General features: G+C 35.1%; 1 protein-coding gene across 1 annotated transcript in view; it reads left to right on the top strand.

The window, feature by feature from the left end:
* Positions 1 to 15857, top strand: part of Brca2 (BRCA2 DNA repair associated) — a 66286-nt gene that overhangs the window by 31250 nt on the left and 19179 nt on the right. Inside the window, exons 13-20 of the mRNA XM_076872252.1 lie at positions 2753 to 3186; positions 3709 to 3890; positions 5047 to 5234; positions 7369 to 7539; positions 8234 to 8588; positions 12451 to 12606; positions 12724 to 12868; positions 14188 to 14309. Coding sequence (XP_076728367.1) covers positions 2753 to 3186; positions 3709 to 3890; positions 5047 to 5234; positions 7369 to 7539; positions 8234 to 8588; positions 12451 to 12606; positions 12724 to 12868; positions 14188 to 14309 — 1753 coding nt within the window. The remainder of the gene's footprint in view (positions 1 to 2752; positions 3187 to 3708; positions 3891 to 5046; positions 5235 to 7368; positions 7540 to 8233; positions 8589 to 12450; positions 12607 to 12723; positions 12869 to 14187; positions 14310 to 15857) is intronic.

Here is a 15857-nt window from a genome sequence, read left to right as displayed (position 1 = left end):
CTCTTAGAAATTAAAAATATGATGACACAAGTAAATTAACTCTCTAGAAGAAGCAGGGGCTAAAAATTCCTTCTCTAAAATCTCTAGCAACCACTGTCTCCATAGTTTTGCCTTTCCCAGAATATCATATAATTGGAATTATATAGTATATAGTATTTTCATAATGGCACTTTTACTTAGCAATGTGAATTAAAGGTTCCATTGTACCTTGATAACTCTTCATTTTTGCACTGAATAACATTCCATTATATAGGTAGATATTGATCAGTTAATCTATTGAAGGCCATCTTTCTTGTGTTTCTGTCCTCACACAAGGACAGCTTCATTTGTTTCAATTTTAGGCAATTATGAATAAAGCTTCCATAAATATTAGTGTGCAAATTTTGTGTGAGCATCACTTTTCAGATGATTTGGGTAAATAACAATGATCATGATTGCTGGATCATATGGTTAAGAGGACATTTGGTTTTGTGAGAAATTGCCAAATTACTTTCCAAAACGGATGTACCATTTGGAACTCCCATCAGTAATGAATGAGAGTTCCTGTTGCTCCACATATTCACTGGCATTGGGTTTTCTCAGTAATGTGGATTTTTGCCGTTCTAACAGAAAGATAGTGGTGTATCATTTTTGTTTTAGTTTGCAATTTCTAATGATATATGTTATTGTATTAGCATCTTTTCATAGCTTATTGGCCATCTGTATCTTACTTGGTAAGGTTTCTGTTAAGATTTCTAGCTATTGTTAAATTGAGTTTGTTTTTTTTCTTATAGATTTTAAGAATTATTTGTGTATTTTAGACACCAGAACTTTGTCTAATACATGTTTTGCAAATATTTTAAAAAAATAGAAATGGAAAATAATATTAACGATAATAATAGTAGCAGGGGCTGGAGGTATAACTCAATGGTAAAGTGCATGCTAGCATGTGTAAGGCCCTGAGTTTGATCCCCAGCGTGCCACACAGGAAAAAACAAACATTTTTTTTTAGCCTGGTGCATACTAATCCCAGATACTTGGGAGGCTGAAGGAGGAAGATCCCAAGTTCAAGGCCAGCATGGGTAACATGATGAGATCCCGTCTCAAAAACAAAACATTACTTAAGTAATGCTTTAATTTTACCTTGCAGGCAAACTATTCTGAGGCTCTATTTTCTGTTCCAAAGTGCTCTTGCTGCTTCTCTAGACTGAATATCACATTTGTGATTCTGGAATTTCTCTTCAATTCCATTCCAAGTGCTACCTTTTTCTATGTTTAATTCATGTTTCTAAAGTTCCACATTTTTCTCCTTATTTATGCACTTGTTTTGGTTACTTTTCTGAGAAAAATGCATGGAAGATAAATCTTTTGGTACTGTGCATCTGAAAAATATCTACTCTTACTCAATTTTTGATGTGCTGGGGATTGAACCTAGAGCCTCATGCATGGTAGGCAGGTGCACTGACACTGAGCTACATCCACAGCCTGTCTACCCACCCTCTTAATTGATGTTTAGTCAGTGATAGGATTTTTGGATAGAAATCATTTTGTCTCAGAATATAATATATTCATCTATAAAATGTGCTTAGTCATAATACAAATGTTGGAAATTGATAGAATCAAATACAGTTTTATATATATTATAAAGTGAAAGTGGTGTTGTCAGAGATAAATCTTTGTTTTCCATAGTGGGAGGTTATTAGCAACTGCATTGAGAACAATTTCTCAAAATAGTGAGAGAAAGGAGAGCTCATTTAGTGAAAATTGAGGAAGTGGAAAAATTACCTGTTGAAGAAAGTTGACCACAGAGTGTAGGTAACGATGAATATTACCTTGAAGTAGAAATAAGGCTGAGAAAAATGTGCCTACATAAAGAGGCACTCAAAAAATGTATAAACAGGGGCTGGGGTTATGGATCAACGGTAGAGCGCTTGCCCCACACATTCAAGGCCCTGGGTTTGATCCTCAGCATCCCCACATAAAAATAAATAAAAGATAAAGTTTTATTAAAAAAAACACATACAAAAATTATTTAAAAAATAAATGTATAAACGGGCTGGGGTGGTAGCCCAGTGGCAGAGCACTTGCCTTGAACATGTAAGGCACTGGGTTCTATCCTCAGCACCACACAAAAATAATAAATAAAGATATTGTGTCCATCTACAATTGTAAAAAATATTTGGGGCTGGGGTTGTGGCTCAGTGGTAGAGTGTTCACCTCCCACGTGCGAGACCCTGAGTTCGATCCTCAGCACCACAGAAAAATAAGTGAATAAAATAAAGGTATTGTATCCAACTACAACTAAAAAATAAATATTAAAAAGAAAAGAAATGGATATACAGGTGGAGGAGACGGGGAGAATAGTATTTGAAATATTAAGACTTCTGAATAGAATGAATTATTAGATGGGCTCAAGAGTTCGGGTAAAAGCAGAAGCCAGAGAGGATGGGCAGATATTTCACTACTAAGGAGGTAAGGAAGGAGTCCTGTGGTAAAATTGAATGAGACACACACTTTTGACAGACTCTGTTGTACTCTATTGCATTAAATAGACTATAAAATCAAAGGCTAGGAATAAATGTGTAAGAAACAGTTACAGCCTAGAAAAGTATGGTATTGTTTTGGAATGGTAACCATGATGAATGCAAAACAATTATCTGAATAGAATTGACATGTAGCATTTGAGAGTCTACAAAATGGCATATACCTAAACGTGTATGTGCACATTTATTGCTTAATAATCAGACTTAAATATTTTCTCTCCCCAATGTAGCACAACTAAGAAACAGCAAGAAACCCAGAAACCAAATTTTACTGTACCTGGTCAGAAATTTCTATCTAAATCTCATCTTTATGAACACCTGACTTCAGAAAAATCTTCAAGCAATTTGCCAGTTTCAGAGCAGCCACTTTATAAAGATCCTGCTACAAGAAACGAAAAAATGAGATACTCAATTACTACAGGAAAATCAAACAAAGTCTTTGTCCCACCTTTCAAAACTAAATCACATTTTTACAGAGATGAACATTGTGTTTCCAAGAATAATAATTTGGGTGAAAACAAACAAAAACAAAGAAACATAAATGAATGTGGCTCTTGTGATAAGGAAAACAATATTAACGACAGTGATATTCATCAATTTGACAAAATCAGCACCAGTCAAGTAACAACTATAATTGTCCCAAATTGTGAAGAAGAATCCTTAGGTTTGTGAGATAATTTGTGTGACCCATTTTTGCCTTTTGGTTAGATATTTCTCGTTAAAATCTTATAGTAATATTCTTGAGGGGTTTCCATATTTTGTGGTGATTAATAATTTCAGAATCTTTTTTATGTTTTAGATTTTCTAAATCCAAAGATTAGGTTTAAATTATTCCAATGATTTGTTTTGATTTCCCCAAAGAACTTGTGGTCTTTCTTGTTCAAAAAAATTTTTTAAAAGACTACTAGACACACAATCCAGGACTGTTATTTATGGAGTATATTTTATCATGCTACTAATTGTCTTCTAAAATTGAGATAAAAGTAATAGATATATGTCTAATCTTTATGTACAATTTAACAAGTTGAAATTTTATTATCTGAAAATTTAAAAATGATAGGGGCTCCTTTTTTCAATGCATGTAAAATTAGAGTAAATTGATACATGTAGTTTTATAAAGCAGGGGGTGCACTTTCTAAATTTACATTTAGATTTATTTTTTTGCTAACTATTTGCTCTTTAACAGATTTAATTATAAGCCTTCAGAATGCCAGAGAGAAACAGGATATGCGAATTAAAAAGAAACAAGAACAACATATCTTTCCACAGCCAGGCAGTCTATATCTTGCAAAAACCTCCACTCTTCCTCGAATCTCTCTGAAAGCAGCAGTAGGAGGCCGAGCTCCCTCTGCATGTTCTCATAAACAGGTACACTTTTGTCTATTGTACTAATATCTTCTGTGGCACTCTTCCATTAATAGTTTAAGTACGGGCAAATTGTTTAAGAATGAAAAAATTAGTGAAAGAATGGATGAAAGAGATCACTGTGCTTCCTAATCCACCTACCTACCTGGCAGCCTCCCTCTTGGCCTTTCCTTACCAAAGTGATCTGTGCTTCAAAATTACTTTTTCTTTTTCCCCTTCATATCTTTCTTATTTATTTCATTACTATAAGTGCTGTCAGCTAGGCATTAGGGGATAAGTAGTCACCTTAAATTTGAAGTGTGAATAACTCATAGCCCTAAAGACTATTTACATATTTAAAAGAGATTCCTGGTTAAGCTACTACTGTCTAGGTAGAATTTTTCACAATGAAAAAATGGAAATAATATTAATAGCTCACATTTATTGAGCTGTTTCCAAGTACTGAGCACTTAGCATTTTACATGCATTGGTTCTATTTTGCTTAATCTTTACAGTCACCCTGTATGAAAAATATCATTTTGCCCATCACTTTGTAAATGAGAGGACTGAAGCATAGAGTTAAGTAACTCCCCAGAGTTATGTAATCAGAAAGTTGAAAAGCTGGAATTCTAAATCAAAGGTCTGACTCCTGAGTGAAGTGCTGAACACAGACATGTTGGGTTAAGCATGCTGGTATGAATTTTCCTGAAACTGGGCCAGGCTTCAGTAATACTGGCACTCTCCCCTGTTCTCCTTCTCCTATACTTTTGAATTCAAGAGATTTCATAAATAATTTCTTTATCCCCACAGTGTCTTCCTGTGGCATATTTAGCATGAAGCTTATACACTTGAATGTTTAGGTTGTTTATAATACATTAAAATTAGCTTCTAGCTAAGAAGTTTATTTATTTATTTTTGTTGTTGTTATCTTTTTGTTTTTGTCTTGTGTATGTGTGTAAGTGGTGGTGAGGATCAAACCCAGGGCCTTGTGCATGCTAAGCACAAAGTCTACCACTGTGCTGTACCCCCGGCACAGTTAAATATTTTTATACTGAATAGTTTAATATTTAAATGAAAAATTCTTGGCAAATTCAGTTTTGACTTATTATAATTGTTTTTATACTATGAAATGTTTATTTTCTTTTATTTGTCATCAAATTTTTCTGTTTATTTTGTGCAGCTCTATATGTATGGTGTTTCTAAACATTGCATAAAGATTAACAGCAAAAATGCAGGGTCTTTTCAGTTTCACACTCAGGATTATTTTAGTAAGGAAGATTTATGGACTGGAAAGGGAGTCCAGTTGGCTGATGGTGGATGGCTCATACCCTCCAATGATGGAAAGACTGGAAGAGAAGAATTTTATAGGTACTGTATACAAAAAGATTTTGTTAGCTTTAATATATACTATAATTCCTATAAAGTTCACTAGAAATAAATATTTTATACATTGAATCATATTAAGTGTATTGTGATTCAGTAAGCATTCTGTTAAAATCTTATGAAAAATGAGCATGGTTTGTCCTGGGATTTAATGAATTGGGTTTCTTAAATTGACTTTTTCTTGTGCATTTACAAAATAAAAGTGGATAAGTTAAATTTGAATTAGACTTATGAGGGACCCACACACATACACATTTATGTCATATTCTTTTTTATTATATATTTTAATAAGTACAAAATATAAAAACTAAAAGTTAAACAGAAATATTTAAGTATCAGTAATACCAAATAACAAGAAAATCTCAGAGCTCTAAAACATCAATAATTTAGGAACTATATAACTACTTTTGAGTCTAATGTTTACACAAACATAATTAAAAAATTTTTGCCATTAAGATGTATCACCTCCCACCAAGCGCAAGAGATGGGAATTCTTTCTCTAGAACCCTTATTTTTAAAAACTCTGCATCCTTCCAAAATTAATCATCTTGAGAACAAGCTTAAATATTTTTTCCTGAAGATATTTTTTACTTTTTTGGAGTAGTTTAAAATAGGAGCCCTATTTACATCATGCATGTATCTTAGATAACTAACATCTGCTGTAGATTCTAGTAGGAAAAGTATAGTAAAACCATTGTATTATTTTCTTGTACTACAGAGAATGCATAGCATGGAGCTTGAGTGATTATTCTGTAGTCAAGTGGTCAGGGTTCATAGTGTTGAGTCACTTATGGGTTGTCTCTGGATCATTCAGTGAATTTTTATTGTGCATCCACTATGTGCCAGGTACTAGTCTGGACACTAGGCATCACAAAGTGCAAAAAAAAGGTAGTTGCTTTAATGAGTCATGCATTCTACTGGGGGTGGAAAGAACAGAAAGTTTTAAAAATAGTAATTTCTATGTTGGAAGGTGATGAATACTCTGAAAATGGATAAAGCTGGGTAGGTCTTAGGGGATAAAACTGTTTTATGCTGATGCATGTCATTCAGCAGAGAGGGAAGAAATTGATGGTGCAGGAGGAGTCATTTCTCAGGTGAAGGATGGAGCCTCTAACAGAGGGTGGGAGCTGGTGCACCAATGGCCGAAGGTAGTGGATAAACACACAGGGGCTGTGGTGAGTAGGTGTGAAGAGGGAGGCTGTGGAAGTCCTCTTTTCAGTAATTCTGTTGTCTTAGGGCTCAGAGAGAGTACGAGACAGTAGAAGCAGTTAGAGATTTGAGAAGAGAGGGAATGCTGCCAAGGAAGCACCAGGACTAGGGAAGAGTTTTCCTGGGTGTGATTTTAAAAGCATTCCCTTTTTGTGGTCCTGGGGATTGAACCCAGGCACACTTAACCACTGAGCCACATCCCAGCTCTTTTTCATTTTTTGAGTCAGGATCTCACTAAGTTGCTCTTGGCCTCACTAAGTTGCTGAGTCTAACTTTGAACCTATGATCTTCCTGCCTCAGCCTCCCAAGTTGCTGGGAGTACAGGCGTGCTCCACCATTCCTGGCTTAAAAACATTCTCTTTAGTAACTGTTGTATTCTGCTACCTTTCCTATCCTCTCTCCCCTCCCCTCCCATCTTCTTTCTCACTAATATGGCATTATGTAAAAATGTGGATGTGTAACCGATGTGATTCTGCAATCTGTATTTAGGGTAAAAGTGGGAGTTCATAACCCACTTGAATCTAATGTATGAAATATGATATGTCAAGAGCTTTGTAATGTTTTGAACAACCAATTTTAAAAAAAGAAAAAAATTCTCTTTAATAGAAAAGTAGTCTAAAATATAATTATTTTAAATTAGCAACTTAATTTTCCAGCAACAACTCTACATGAGTTGAAAGCATTGTATTTATTGACTGTTCTGTTAAGTGGAGTTTTTATAACTATGCTATTTTGATAAGTGCTAAATGATTTTCTAAAATTTTATTACTTATAGATCATATGGTCACTTGTAAAACCTTTTGAATCATGTACAATATAGTTTTATGTATAAAGAATAATTATAATTGTTGAACATAATATCATCAACCTATATGTTTGTTATTATATTATTATACATTTATTTGTTCAGGGCTTTGTGTGACACCCCAGGTGTTGACCCAAAACTTATTTCTAGAGTTTGGGTCTATAATCACTACAGATGGATTATATGGAAACTGGCAGCTATGGAATTTGCTTTTCCTAAGGAATTTGCTAATAGATGCCTAAATCCAGAAAGGGTTCTTCTTCAACTAAAATACAGGCAAGTTTAAAGTATTATATTAAGTAATCTTACACTGTGGTATAATTCAGGTATTTGCTCAGTCTGTGACTTCTGTGTCAAAGATGGTACCTGCGCCGGTTCCCATCCTACCCTGCTTCATGTTGTATAGAGTTGTTCTCTAGTTATTGCCCAGACCACTTAGAGAGGTCACACATTCATATATTACCTCTTGTTTTTCTCTTCCCCCAACTTTCTCTTCAACCTCTTGGCATATGAGAAGAATATGACTTACTAATCTGATCAATTATACAGGTATTAATAATAAAGCATTTTTGTATTTTTAAATTTTAGTTTTCATATTTTAACAATATAAAAATGTATTTTCTACCTAAAAGTTTTTCAAGTATTTCTCAGTATTTCTTTGCCAAATTAATTGGGGCAGGGGGTGGGGTGTAGGGTACCAGGGACTATACTCAGGGGCGCTTGACCACTGAGCCACATCCCCAGCCCTTTTTTGTATTTTATTTAGAGACAGGTTCTCACTGAGTTGCTTAGTGCCTCTCTGTTGCTAATCTGACTTTGCATTCTAAATACTCCTGTCGCAGCCTCCCAAGCCCTGGGATTACAGGTGTTTGCCAATGCACCCAGCTGCTAAATTAATTTTATTCTCAATTACTCAGTGACTTTGTTTATGGTACAATTCCTAAAACAGGCATTTTCTTTTCATTTTTAGATATGATGTGGAAATTGATAGAAGCAGAAGATCTGCTATAAAAAAGATCCTGGAAAGGGATGATACAGCTGCGAAAACACTTGTCCTCTGTGTTTCTGACATCATTTCATCCATCATTGACATATCTGAAACTTCTAGCAGTAAAACTAGTGGTATAGATGCCAAGAAAGTGGCCATTATTGAACTTACAGATGGATGGTATGCTGTCAAGGCCCTGTTGGACCCTCCTCTCTTAGCCCTCTTAAAGAATGGGAGACTGGCTGTAGGTCAGAAGATCATTATTCATGGAGCAGAATTGGTGGGCTCTCCTGATGCCTGTACACCTCTTGAAGCCCCAGGATCTCTTATGTTAAAGGTAAATTAAATTAATGCACACTGGATAAGAATCAAGCCGCTGACTCATTTAAATTCAGGAGAGGTCTTATACTTAAATTTTTAAATTTACTTATGTTAGTAAAATTGCTATATTTCTTGAAAACGTTCTGACAATGTAAGAGGCAGATTATTTAGACAATTTGTGTCATTTTGGGAAGAGCCAGAGATATTTCTTGAGCTAAATATTGTTCCAATTAAAGAGAAAATCAATTTGTACTAGAATTTGGTTTCAATACCTATATCCTTTACTGCCATCTTCTCGTTGCTTGATTACTTGATCAGATCCCCTTTCCAGTGTGATTAGAGAATTAGGTTTTAGTGCTTCTCAAATGTGTAATAATAAAATACCTTTGGTCTTTGTGTGTATTTGAAACCATACAACAGGACATTATCATGTTGAATAGTAGCAGTATTGCCATTAGAAGTTACTGATGATGTTGCACATACAGATTCACTGACATGGTAACCTTGTAGAAAATTTACTTCAGTTGTATGCTGCATCTCTAATTCAGGGGAGAATTTCATAAATTAAACCTTTTTAAGGTAAAGAGATTTTATTTGGCCTTTCATCAAGCCAAAACAGGCTTCTGGTTTTTGTTGCTTAGAATATCAAAGTTGTGATGGTTTTCATCTTCTTGTTTGTTATTTGTTATTATTAAATCTGTGTGTGTGCATAGTTCAGAAAGTCAAATAATATAAGGCTTATGACCAAAACAAAAGCTATCCCTAGCACATCCCCTCTTTGTGCTTCAGAAGTGACCATTAACAACCACGTGGCTATTTCTTTTGTTTATACTGCCATGTCTTTTCCCCTTCAGTTTAGACATTAACTATTAACTTCCTGCTATAGAAGATGAAGATTTAGGTCTCTTACACCACACCACTACATATTTCTCTTCCCCCATATCCTTATACCAGTGCGGCATAATTTTTAGTGAAGTTTATACTCGGTGTTTACATTATAATAACTATGAAAATATTTTTTGCAACATAGTACTTATATACTATATCCTTTCTTTATCATTTACTGCTTTCCCTGGAGTTATTACATGTCTTCTTTGTTTTTTACTTTTCTACATCCTTACCACTGATGTCTTCCTCTTTATGTGTATGTATATATGTGCATGCTAGAAACCCTATTTCCTGGATTCTGTGTCATCTTTCTAGACTTATTCTCTGGTTCTAAGGGCCCACAACTTCTAATCTTATAGAGAAAGTGAACTTGAAGTTTTTTGAAATCTTATTGTAAGGTCAACTGAGTTTAAAAATCTAGGTTGAAATTATTCCTTCAAGCCGGGCTTGATGGTATGTACATGTAAACCCTACAACCTGCCTCAGCAAATTAGCAAGGCCCTTAGTGAAACCCTGTCTCAAAATACAAAATAAAAAGCTCTGAGGATATAGCCATCCCTGGGTTCAATCCTCAGAACAAAAATAAATAAATAAATTATTCCTTCAAAATTTTGGAGGACATTTCTTTATTAACTTCTTCTAATATAGTTTTTACCACTAGTATAGCTTATTATTACTAAGCTTATTGCTATTTTTATTCTTAATCCTTCATTTTGTGGTCTGATTTAAGATTTTTTTTCCTCCACTATTCTAAAATTTCACATTATGCTACTTCAGTGTCTTTTTCTTTTCTTTCTTTCTTTTTTTTTTTTTTAATTGTGGGTATTGTGTATCCAATCTAAGAACAATGTATTTTACTAAGTTGTGGGAAATTTTCTTAAAGCGATTCTTTTATAATTTTCTTATTTTTTCTCTGTTTCCTAATAGTTGGGCACTAGACTGCTTAGATTAGTCCTATAATTTTCCAGTCTTTTCTTACTATTTTGTTATTGTTGTCTCTTTCCCACTTCTTTTCTAAAATAGTTCTTAATTCTTTCTTCTAATCACTAAAGTGAATTTGTTTCTACCAGCATGATTTTTTATTTCAGGAGACTTTATCATTCCCTAAATGTTTTTTGTTCTTGCTGCATTTGGCTGTTGTTTTATAGATACAATATCTTATCTTTCTGAAGCAATTGAATAATATTTTATTTTCATTTTGTCTTTCCTGCTTCCTGCATTTTTTTGTGAGAACCTCTTTTTCTTTTTGTTTGGGTCTTTCAGATTGTAGACTTCCTTGACTGGCGATCACTTCCAGGGAAGGACTTGTCAGCTTACAGGGCAAAGAGGTGGGGATTTGGGTTTTTAGTTAGAAGATCCTCAAATACCAGTGACTATACCAAGAGGTGAACAGAGTAAACAAACAATAGGAGACTCATTGTCACCATGAGGATTTTCACTTCAGTTCTGTTTTTACTATGATAACATCTCTCTCCTACCCTCATTGCATCTACCCAGTGTTCAGAGTATGGGATACATGTGGTTTAGCCTCCCCAGAAGTGGAGTCCCCTGGGTTCTATTTTAATGGGATAAGGGACAGCCACCTGGCTGCTTGGAATAGGAGAGGAAATCTGGGGTCTTAATGGTCTTTGTACAAAATTTCAACCACTCTTCCTATTTTCTGCCCTACCTTATGTACCTGCCTTCAGGGTACCTGTTAGCTCCAATTTTTTAGTGTTTTCTTCAATTATTTGTGTCTTACTGGCTTCTTATGACAAATTTGATGGCTGAGTAATCTTGGTCAAGTTATCAACTGTAAAATGGGAATAAATCTAAGGACTATTATAAACATTAAATGTTAATAGTTGTAAAGTAGTTAACATCATGCTAACCACCATAGTAAATGCTCTTTGAATATTTGCTGTTTTTATTATCCATGATCATTCTCGGGCTGCTTTGTCATTTACTCATCGAACAAATTTTTAGCTTCCAAAATTTTGATGATGTCACATCTGTTGCTCTTTCTCATTCTATTTGTCCTAATGAGTTTTCCACCATGTTTGTGTTAGTTTTTGTCATTTTGACCAAAATACCTGACAAAAACAGGTTAGAGGAGGAAAAGTTTATTCTCACGGTTTCAGAGGTTCAGGACATGGTTAGCCAACCTCATTGCTCTGGGCCTAAGGTAAGGCAGAATAACGTGGTGGAAGGGTATGGCAGAGGAAGGCTGCTCAGCTCATGACAACTGGGAAGCAAAGAGAGAGAACTGAGCAAGGGGCCAAGGACAGATGTAGTCCAAGGCCATACTCCAGTGACCTACTTCCTTTAGCCATGCCCCACCTCCCTACAGTTACCATCCACCAGTCCATTCAGTTATCAATGGATTAAGCCACTGATGAGGTCAGAGTGTTAATCATGCCTAAAAGCCCAACCTTGCCACATTGGGAATTTTACTTTCAAAACATGAACTTTTCAGGAGACATTCCAGATTCAAGCCATAACAATATTTAAATTGAAGATCCTTTGATCTACTATCTAATACAAACATTTAACACCAATGTTTGATATAATAGAAATGTTTATAAGAAGTACTATATTTTAGAATATTTTCACTTGTACGCTTTTCAGTTTTCCTTTTTGGGGGGCTGGGGAATACCAGAGATTGAACTCAGGGACACTCGACCACTGAGCCACATCCCCAGTCCTATTTTGTATTTTATTTAGAGACAGGGTCTCACTGAGTTGCTTAGCACCTCGCTGTTGCTGAAGATGGCTTTGAATCCACAGTCCTCCTGCCTCAGCCTCCAGAGTTGCTGGGATTACAGGCATGTGCCACCAGGCCCGGCTGTACACTTTTCATTTTTCTACTTACTTCTCTACTAATCTTCTTAAGACATTTCAAAGTGAATATTTTAAAAGCAGCCCTAATAGAATGAAAACTCTTAGAAAGTTTGGAATAGAATTGAGTGTGTATTTAACTTCTAAATCGATTTGTTTGTTAATTTGTCCAGATTTCAGCTAATAGTACTCGGCCTGCTTGCTGGTACACCAAACTCGGGTTCTTTCCTGATCCTAGACCTTTCCCTCTGCCCTTGTCGTCATTGTTCAGCAACGGAGGAAATGTGGGTTGTGTTGATATTGTTGTTCAAAGAGTATACCCTATGCAGGTATGATACGTTCTTGAAGCTTACAGTGTGTTTTCTTTCTTTTGAGACAATTAATTTGAATGCTCCCTACCAGCTGTTTTTGATGTTGTTGTTGTTTTAATATAATACATTATGCAGTGGATGGAGAAGACATCTTCTGGATTGTACATATTTCGCAATGAAAGAGAAGAAGAAAAGGAAGCAGCAAGACATGCAGAGGCTCACCAAAAGAAACTAGAAACCTTGTTTGCCAAAGTGCAAGCAGAATTTGAAGAACATGAAGGTAAAGTGTGTTATATAATCCAAATTATTATTTTTCATATGAAAAATTTAAGGGCTTTTAATTTAATATTTGTAATTAAATGAATTGTCTTTTTAATTCTGAGTCTGAATTTTTTTTAATATTATACAGATACACAGATAAACATTGAACTTTTCTCAAATTATCATTATTTATTTCCAAAACACTGACCTTTTAGATGCTTGTAATTATCTCAGGCAGTAAAAGATGATGTTCTCAGCCTTTTTTCAGGGCCCTGTAAATAAAATTCCTAGTAAGATTCAGGGTGAGGGCTGGGGCTGGGGCTGGGGCTGGGGCTGGGGCTGGGGCTGGGGCTGAATGGTAGAGCGCTTGCCTAGCACATGTGAGGCACTGGGTTTGATCCTCAGCACCACATAAAAAAGAAATAAAAGTAAAGGTATTGTGTCCATCTACAACTAAATATAAATATAAATATATATATAAATATATATATATATATATATATATATATATATATATATATATATAATTTTTTTTTTTAAGATTCAGGGTGAAGATATCTAGAGTATTCTTTTGTGGTATTAGAGAAAAAAGAGCAAAAGGAGAAAACCAGCAGATCATTTTTTCCCCTAAGCTGTTACTCTTCTTCCTTAGTGTCTTTATCTACAGTATGACTTTATATTTTTGTCTTTGGAGTGGTCAGTTTTCATGTATTCCTGGAACAAGGACGTGTTATCCTTGTGGCATCCATTTTAATAAGAAAAATTATGTTTTTAATGTTTGAACCACATAAATTTACTTTTCTAATGTACCTTTTTGTTGCTGACAATTTTATAATTTCCTTATGATTTTCATATTTTTTTAACTTCATATTATATATAAGTCTACAGAAAAATTGGACTCCTAATATTTTATTTGCTTAAAATTTTAACAGCTCATACTATTTTCATGAATAGAGAATAACAAACCTTTTTTTTTAAGATTTATTTTTTAGCTGTAGTTGGACACAATACCTTTATTTCATTTATTTATTTTTATGTGGTGCTGAGGATCGAACCCAGGGACCCCATGCGTGCTAGGCGAGCACTCTACCACTGAGCCACAACCTCTGCCCCTCATTTTCTTAATTTATAAATTAAGTAAACTCTTATGTGTGACTATTTTTTTTAACCATGAGTATACCAGTTTTAAATTTTCCAAGAAAACTTTTAGCAGATTAGTGTTTTTTAATTCTTTTTTAATCTCCCTTCTTTGGGTGTTCCCCCCCCCCCCCAGTTCTCTACTTTGCACTGTTCTTAAATTTTTGGTTTAACTCATTAGTAATGCTTTTTTTCCCTTAGAACACACAACAAAACAGTGTGTACCATCACGTGCACTAACAAGACAGCAAGTCCATGCTCTGCAGGATGGGGCAGAGCTTTATGAAGCAGTAAAGAATGCACCAGACCCAGACTACCTTGAGGTGAGCCAGTAAGAGGCAGATGATGAGCCTTGATCCCCCCCTGGAATGTGGGAAGCTATGTTGACTTTCTGGCTTTTATGGGAAGCAAAACATCAAAATGCTGCATCTTTCAAAGGGAATGAGAACACTTCTGGCATCTTGAGTGATGCACCAAGCCAGTGTGATGGGTTTTTTGATTCTGTGTATCAGATGGAGATTGGGGAAGTACATGTATTTCTTTTTCTTCCTTTCTTTTTTTTTTTTTTTTTTACTATTTTTAGTTGTAGATGGACAAATACCTTTATTTTTTTAAATTTTTTATTCTAATTTGTTATATATGACAACAGAATGTATTACAATTCATATTACATGTATAGGGCATATTTTTTCATATCTCTGGTTATATACTCTCACCATTCATGTTTTTATACATGTACTTAAAGTAATGATGTCCATCTCTTTCCACCATCCTTTTTATACCCCTCCCCCTGCCTTCCCCTCCCTCTCCTTCCTATCTAGAATTCATCTATTCCTCCCAGGCTTCCCTCTCAACCCCACTATGAATCAGCCGCCTCATATCAGAGAAAACATTAGGCATTTGGTTTTTGGAATTGGCTTACTTCACTTAGCATTATATTCTCCAACTCCATCCATTTACCTGCAAATGCCATGATTTTATTCTTCCTTATTGCTGAGTTATATTCTATTGGGTGTATATACCATGTTTTCTTTACCCATTCATCTACTGAAGGGCATCTAGGTTGTTTCCATAGTTTAGCTATTGTGAATTGTGCTGCACTAAACATTGATGTGGCTATGTCCCTGTAGTAGCTGTTTTTAAGTCCTTTAGGTTTAGACTGAGGAGTGGGGTAGCTGGGTCAAAAAGTGGTTCCATTCTGAGTTTTCCAAGGAATCTCCATATTGCTTTCCATATTGGCTGCACCAATTTACAGTCCCACTAGCAATGCAAATACCTTTATTTTATTTACTTATTTTATGTGGTGCTGAGGATCAAACCCATGCCTCACTCATGCTAGGTAAGTGCTCCACCACTAAGCTACAACCCCAGCCCCAAGTTCATGTATTTCATGTGTTAATTAAACATGGTTTAAAATATAGCAAAACTTGTTTATTTTATTTTAGTTGTAATTGGATACAATACCTTTATTTATTTATTTTAACTTTTTTATTTACAGGTGAATACAATATCTTTATTTTATTTTTATGCTGAGGATCAAACCCAGTGCCTCATGCATGCTAGACGAGCGCTCTACTTCTGAGCTACAACCTTAGTCCCACAATACCTTTATTTTATTTATTTACTTTTATGTGGTGCTGAGGATTGAACCCAGGGCCTCCTCACACATTCTAGGCGAGCATTCTACCACTGAGCCACAACCCCAGCCCCCAAACTTTGTTTATTTTAAGATTAAAAAATCTTCAGTGCAGCGTCTTTGTTTCCAAGTTCTTGGTTTCTCAGAGCCTATTTAGGATTGTTCATCAATTTCTACCTTAAGGATACTGGGACAGGAGACTTCCAGAAGCATTAAAGTGTGTTAAAAACAGCAC

The sequence above is a fragment of the Callospermophilus lateralis genome, chromosome 12, assembly GCF_048772815.1.
Source record: "Callospermophilus lateralis isolate mCalLat2 chromosome 12, mCalLat2.hap1, whole genome shotgun sequence".
NCBI classification, from domain to species: Eukaryota; Metazoa; Chordata; class Mammalia; order Rodentia; family Sciuridae; genus Callospermophilus; species Callospermophilus lateralis.
Note: the sequence above shows the minus strand (reverse complement) of the source record. Positions and strands in the feature narration are given on the sequence as shown.